Source organism: Marmota monax, unplaced genomic scaffold (genome assembly GCF_021218885.2).
Source record: "Marmota monax isolate L192 unplaced genomic scaffold, Marmota_monax_Labrador192_F-V1.1 WCK01_AAM20220418_F8-fsc00594, whole genome shotgun sequence".
Lineage (NCBI taxonomy): Eukaryota > Metazoa > Chordata > Mammalia > Rodentia > Sciuridae > Marmota > Marmota monax.
This window is the reverse complement of record NW_026692477.1, coordinates 88,792-96,324: the sequence shown is the minus strand read 5'-3', so window position 1 is coordinate 96,324 and position 7,533 is coordinate 88,792. Positions and strand designations below refer to the sequence as shown.

At 38.5% G+C, this 7,533-nt stretch overlaps 1 protein-coding gene across 1 annotated transcript; it reads left to right on the top strand.

The window, feature by feature from the left end:
* The first annotated feature begins 3,546 nt into the window (after positions 1-3,546).
* LOC124091850 (zinc finger protein 691-like) lies at positions 3,547-6,582 on the top strand. Its single transcript, XM_046443067.2, has one exon. It carries the CDS (start codon positions 3,576-3,578, stop codon positions 4,431-4,433), a length of 858 nt encoding a protein of 285 aa, XP_046299023.1. The 5' UTR covers positions 3,547-3,575; the 3' UTR covers positions 4,434-6,582.
* The last annotated feature ends 951 nt before the right edge of the window (positions 6,583-7,533 follow it).

Genomic DNA, 7,533 nt, shown 5'->3' with positions numbered 1-7,533 from the left:
AAATTGAATGACATATTATGAAATATCTGATCAATACCTCTCAAGGCTTCAAGATCATGAAAAACTGCAAAACTGTCAGACCAGAGGAGCCTAAGTAGTTAATAAGTAACTGTAATGTGGGATCCTGGATTGAATACTGGAACATAGATCTGATTTTAATGGAAAAGCTGTTGAGATAAGGATAAAGTCTGAAGTTTCTTTGATAGTAATATGGGAATGTTTGTTTCTTAGTTTTGAAAATATATCATCACAAAATGTAGCATGGCAAAATCAAATACAATAGGGGCAACTGAAACCTGCTGTGTGAGAACTCTCTGTACTATATTCCTACTCTTCTGCAAATCTAAATCTTCCAAAATAAAAATTTACTAAAACAATTAGTTTCAAAGAATGTCCTTGTGTATGGGCAAATCATTGTATTTGACCGTCTATATGTTTGTGCATGAATGTCAATCAGTAGAGTTTAGCATATTATCCACAATTCTGAGCAATAGTGACAACAGTTTTTACTTTAATGTTTCCATTATACTTTGGCTATTTTTTGATGTGTTCATAAACCCACATCCTATATGTATATATTGTAATAATTCACATGATCTTCACTTTTATGTTTATGTTCATAAATATAAAATTCAGTGCTTTAATTGACAACTTGTTTGAGCATTAAAGACACTTCTATCTAGGGATATGAGCCAACAGGAAGTCAGAATGTATACATAGTTGCTTCTATTTCTTAAAGTTATTAGGAACCATTGTTTCAATAGCTCTATCCCAGAGGCTGTAGTGCTCAATGTTACTTCTGCTGGGAGCAGCACAGGATAGGTCAGGTTGCTGTCTTTCAGCAGCAGTAAAGGAACATTAGATCCAAGGACTCAGATCTCTCTAGAGACTCCAGAGCTCACAGGTTTTTTTTTTTTTTTGGTCTCTGGTGATCATCAAATCGTAAAGTCACCAAAATGGCATATCTCTTGCTTGATGAAAAATAGCTTGGCATCATTTTTCTGTAGTGACATGAATAGAAAGAATAAGAAGATTTGTGAAAGCAGAAGTGGCTATTTAGTAAAATGAGAAATGTGCTTACTGCAAAGCTTTGCTGCTCAGCAAGTTCATTTTGGTGTTTCTTGCAGGGAAGAACAAGAACAAAGGTATTAAATTTCCAAATGTTGAACTTATTTATTTATCAATAACATCATCCACACATAGTTTTTATATCTCTACACTAATCTGGCCTGATAGGAAGAAGCTACCGATCTGTTTTTCATGTCTAAATAATTCCAGAATGACTCAATATTTTCTGTTTGTATTCCCAGATTTTCTCAGTCAATTCCCCTGTCTTTTAGGCTGTGTATATAAGATAGCAAGCCAACTAGTAAATTCAGAGAAAAAAATATTCATCAGCTTTATTATTGGGTGTTGTTTTGATAAAATGACTCTCTGATTGATGATGGTTCTTGTTCCAAATTATTGAGAAGCTGCATAGACACAGCCTTTTATTCTGCCAAAGAGCACTTTGGGGAATTTTTTTTTTAAATTGACTTGAATGATTTGCCAGTGTTGACAATGTTGAAAATTTGCTCATCATGTGAAGCTTCTAGATAATGATGGAAAAATTCACTCCAATCATCCTAATATTTAGAAACACCCTGACAATATATTGACTTTTTAACCTTATATTCAATAATTTTACATTGGTTGTATATTCATATATTCTTATATAAATGCTTAGACAAAATATAGCTGTGAAGTAAACTAATTTTTTAAGCCAGAATAATCAAACATTTTTAATATGTAGAAATTAAAGTAAAAATAAAATCCACCATCACGTATTAAATTCTTGTGACGTGATAAAAGCAATCACTATACCAGGAAAGGATAGTTATTCCTAATAGTTAGTCATCAGATCTAAATAGATTACTAACAAAAACATTAAGATTAGCAGCTTTTTATTTCTGATTTTATACACATATTTCTTCAGAAGATAATAAAATCAAAGATAGTAAGATTTATCTTCATTTACTTTTTAAGGAAAAGTAATTCTTTTGTGAAAAACATCTCTGAAGAAATATTAACTTATTTCCTGAGGATATGTGAGGCAGTTTTTATTATTGCTTTTTTCATTTCCTCCTCTTGGCTTATGGGCTCTAGAATCTGATACTTACCACTTACAGTCTTGAAATTTGAGACTGGAGAGATATTATTTCTTATCTACATTCCCTGAAGGTACTAACTGCTGAGTTTTGTGGGACAAAGCTTTACCAATGGGGTCTTCCACAGGGTGCTCTGTGGGAACTGCCTATTCTCCCTAATTTAGTGGAGCAACTGCAATAAAACTTTTGGGGATAGAAATGAAAGAGAAGAGACAGAATGGAAATTTCCTAGACTTTGCTAGTTGTAAAATATTTTAACCAGGACTTTTTTTTTCAGGGATATCTGGTTCTTGGGGTATAAATTCTCTGGTAGGAGTCTGTGGAAAATGTTTCTACAGTAGCAATGATTTGTGTTAACAGGGTCTGGAACAGAGGCAACAAAATGTTCTCTCTTTCTCACTCTCTCCTTTTTGTTTGTCCCAAGTGTAATCTTTGGTTAGAATTCTTGCTCCCAACTACACCCCACTGTTTGTTTTGAGAATGGGTTTAGTGAAAATCTAATGTTTTTGCTTGCCTGTTTTACTAATGAAGAGGCTTTTGTAGGATAATGTATTTGGGGAAGAAACTTAAAATATAAACTATTAGTTTCATGCCATAAGCAAGGCAAATTTCTTTATTATCTGCAGGTATTAATCTTTGCCATCTCAAAGTCCATAATGATTTTTGCCAGAAATTGTCCTCTGCAAATAAAAATGCATCATGCCAAAGACCTTGTACAGTCATGCCTGAGGAGCTCAAATGCAACTGTCTCAGTTCTGGCTCCTTGGGAATATGAGTAAGGGGTGAAACAAAGGATGATCCATTTTGTTAACCAAAGACTGAAAATATACTGAGTGTTTTGAAAAATACCAAATGCCATTAAAATTTCTGAGAATATACAATGGGAATTTATATACTCTTGTTTTCAAAGTAATGTACATTTTCTGCATGTATTTAGAAAATATAGAAAGGGAAAAAGAAGAAACCAGTAAAAATCTCCCAGAGATAATATTAACATTTTTGACCTTAATATTTTTTTAAAAAATGAAATTCTGTAGTAGTTTTTATATGTACATCTTTAAGACACCAGAAAAAAATATTTGGCTAACTTTTTATTTTTGAAGCAAATCAAATATTCTTGTTTGTTCCATTATTTCTGGGTTGTTACTATTTTGAGAAAGGTATCTTATTTGTTTCTTTAAAGGTGAATTTTTAGAGAAGAAACTATACTTAATTTTTCAAATACATTATTTCTTTGAAATTGGAATTTTGAATCTCTCCAATCATAATCAGAGCTGAGAAGACAGAAGTCTCTGATATTTATCTTCTTAGTAGAAGACAAATGATGGAGCAAATTAACAATTATTGAATGAAATACAAACACTGCCTAAATATTATTTATTTAAAATTATTGGTACCTGACTGAGCAGCGGGAGTGAGGGTTCAGAGATGGGCAGTGAGAAGGAGCAGAGTCCAGAACCACACCTGCCTGAGGAAGGGGAAGCGGGTAACCCTTGGAGAGTGGATGGCTCAGAGGGTTCTCACATCCCATCTGGGGAAAAGGATCATGGGCAGGAGAACCCACTGATGAGGCCACAAGGAACACAGTCAGAAGAGCCATGGCAGAAAATCGTTGCCCCAGCTGAAGGACCAGAGAATCCTATTGCTCCTCCGAAGCCTGAGGCAGAGGAGAAGCCCTTTATATGTGTTCAGTGTGGCAAAACCTTCACCAATACCTCTAACCTGAGAACACACCTACGGATCCACACTGGTGAGAAGCCTTACAAGTGTTCCGAATGTGGTGAGAGCTTTTCCCGAATCTCCAACCGCATCCGGCATGAACAGATCCACCTGGAAGAGAAGCACTACAAATGTCCCAAGTGTCAGGAGTGCTTTCGGCGGCGCTCAGACCTCACCACGCACCAGCAAGATCACCTGGGCAAGCGGCCGTACCGCTGCTGCGATATCTGTGGTAAGAGCTTCAGCCAGAGTGCCACACTGGCTGGGCATTATCGGACCCACCTGGAGCCAGCGCCCTACATCTGCTGTGAGTGTGGGAAGAGCTTCAGCAACAGCTCCAGCTTTGGAGTGCACCACCGCACCCACACTGGTGAGAGGCCATATGAATGTGCTGAATGCGGGCGGACCTTCAGTGATATCTCCAACTTTGGAGCACACCAGAGGACCCACAGAGGGGAGAAGCCCTACCGGTGCACTCTTTGTGGGAAGCATTTCTCCTGGAGCTCGAATCTTATTCGTCATCAGAAAACACACTTGGGTGAGCAGAATGGGAAAGATTCCAGCTGAAGGGAAGCAGCAGTTAAGAGTGGGAAGAGAGAGTGAGAGACCCATTCTAGTGGAGGAAGAAGACCTTTAGGATCTGCTGCTGCCACCTTGATTTCAAGTGCTTCATCCCTCTTTGGAGATTGGTTTCCTGTTGCCTCCGAAGCCAGGATCTCCAAGAAATCCTGATAAGGGACTCTGAATAAAAATCCTCCCAGGTAATTTCTTGCCATAGAAAGTCAGAGAACCCAGTCTTGGCTTCACCTTGTTGGATGTGAAAGAGAAGTAGGGTAGGCTCCAGACATGTTCATGTCATTGGGTTAGCAGTTCTCTGGCCTTTGAGGAAGCACCTGTGAGATGGCATCACTGTCTGAAGTACCTTCATATTGTCCATGAACTGTTTAGGGTACACTGCAGTGGGCTGCTAGGTTCCTACCTGCTGTACCCCAACTCAAGTCGTGCTTCTGGATCTGGAGGCTGGGAGGAGTGGCCCTTCTTGGAAGGGTCCTTCTTGGCCTGAGAAGAGGTTTGAGGTTCTGTCTTAGGAATGAAAGAGAAGCCCACTAGAATCGTCACACTCCCCCATATTTGTTACCTATTATCCCCACTTCACTCTCCATCTGTTTCCTTGTGATGATTAGCACTTAATGATTCAACGAAAAAGACCCATGGACTGACTTGAAGAGGTGGGGAGTGAGGGAGAGTGTCCCAGTGCAGCCATTCTGGAAGGGAACTGAATTCTAAGAAAGAAAGATGGGAGCTGAAATTGTGGCTCAGTGATAGAGCACTTGTCTCGCAAGTGTGAGGCCCTGAGTTTGATCCTAGCACCACCTAAAAACAAATAAAGACATTGAGTCCATATACAACTTTAAAAAAAAGGAAAAAGACAGATAGGTGGCTCTTCTAAAAAGCAAAGAAAAGGAGGCTGAGTCTTTTTAAGTGTTTGAGGAGAAGGGAGAAAGGAAAGGACTAACATCAATTGAGTATTCACTATATGCTATTGATTCTGCTGGTTACATCAACATTCTTCATTTCATTTAGTTGTCAGCAGTCCTCAAGGGTATAAGATGAGGAAACAGAAGCAAGGTATATAGTAGAGTCCATTTAAACTTGGGCCTCCTTGGCTCTCTACTGATGCTCTTTTTTTTTCACTGCATTCACATTGCTGACCTCTAAAGGAGGAGCCATGTCGTCGATAAACCTGGAGATGGGAGCCGGCGTGGCCTTGTGATATGGCTCTGGACTATTCACTGTGTGGGAAGTCAGTACTAAGAATGAGACCCTTTTTAACTTTAGATTACTGATTGAGGATTTCTTCTGTTGCTGGAAAAATGTCAGTGGAAGGAGTAGATGTTGAGGAATGGGATAAGATGAGAAAAATCTTAAGACCCATAGTAAGTTTGCCATTAATATCAATAATTTATCCCTAAGATTGGGAATACAGGGAATTATGTCTGGTTTTCTGGCCTTCTGGCTTAGATCTGGCTTCACATGGCCTCAGATGGTTTAGATTTGGCTTCACATGAAAGTTTAGTGTTCACCTAGCTTTCCTCTAACAAATACAAAATACCCCTATCTTGCTTTACCCCATGGTGCTGGAGATTGAACCCAGAGCCCAACCTAGCCAGGCAAGTGCTCTACCACTGAGCTATACTCCAGCCTCCAGATGTCTCTTTCTGTCTCTCTAGTCAGTTTGGGTCCCTGCCTTCCAGAGTAAGGGTTCCTCTCATTTGTAGCTAATGGCAGAATGTGAATCTGTTGAAACTGATACACCCATGACCTGACCTATCATGTGGGGTCCCTGCCACTTGTTCAGGGAGAGATATGCCAGGAACTTCACAGTCATCCTCTTACTAAATTTTCAACCACTGGAGAATTATGCACATTTAACAAATGTGGAAACAGGTGGATAGAAAGTTACTTCCCAAGATAAAAAAGCAAGTAATTGTCAGGGCCAGGAACTGAACCTTATTCTACCCAAAGCCTGTGATTTTTTTTTTTAAGCTGTAGAAAACTTCCCAAATTATTCCCTTACATTTGTAGGATGATTTACAGTTAGAAAACACTTTAATTTCATATTCATTTGTTTTTGGAAAATCTACACACAATATTTTAAACATAGTTACCTAAACTTAGACATGTAAATTGACACATGGCCTTAATAATAAAAGTCACCATCTATTAAAAAAATTATTCCATAAGTTTTAATAGTTTTTTAAAAATACCATTAAAAATCTGAGACTTAGCTGGCTGATCCAAGACATCAGCTTATTTACCAACAATATCTTGATAGAATTGACTCAAGACTTCTACTCCCTTTTCTCTTGGGACAGGTGAAAGGGAGGTGGGAGGATAGGCAAAGGGCAGTGAAGTCCAGCACTTTGGTCTAGTTATCATGAGGTTTCTCACTGACCACAGATTGAACATCTAATGCAGCCAACTCTCTCAAAAGACTTGTTTTTGGTCACAAAGGGAAATGAAGTGAGGGTGCATGAGTCACCGCACATTTTTTAAAGTTACAAGCAAAACAATTTTCCTAAGGGATGAGCAGTATTGTCATCTTCATCTTGGAAGAACATACCTTAAATAGTTGAAAGAGATGAAGAAACTATAAGAGATGATGCAGCATTTAAATTTAACCAAGTGTTCTAGCTGATTCCTCTCTTTTAGTTAGTACTATTGCAGCAAAGCAGCAGAAGTTCTGGAGTTTACTGGAAACATCTTGGGAAATCCAGCTGTCAAGGGCTGCTTGAAGCTTTTGTACCCAGAACACAGCTGCTAGCTGTCACCTTGAAGCAGTAGTTTCTACTGTGGAATTAGTTGAAAGAAGATATTGCTTTGAGACTAGGGCCAGAAAGTTCCCCTCAAAAAATGTGCAAAATTTGAGTCAAAGAGAAATAGAATTTATTGGAAATGCTTCATCAAAGTGCTTGGTGAACTACGCCAAGCTGCTCCCTTCGTTTCTCTGAACAAATAGCCCCGAGGGAAAGGTGGTCTTGTAGAGTTTAAGAAGGTATTTTTCTAATCAGGTTCAGAATATGCTGCTCACTGCAGTTAATGATTAGTAGCTTCCTATTAATAAGCTGATTATCTGCCTTAGTTTGTGGAATTATTTGTGCATTAT

What these genes read in the sequence shown, in the direction of transcription:
- LOC124091850 (XM_046443067.2), top strand. Translation starts at nt 3,576, where the DNA reads ATGGGCAGTGAGAAGGAGCAGAGTCCAGAACCACACCTGCCTGAGGAA.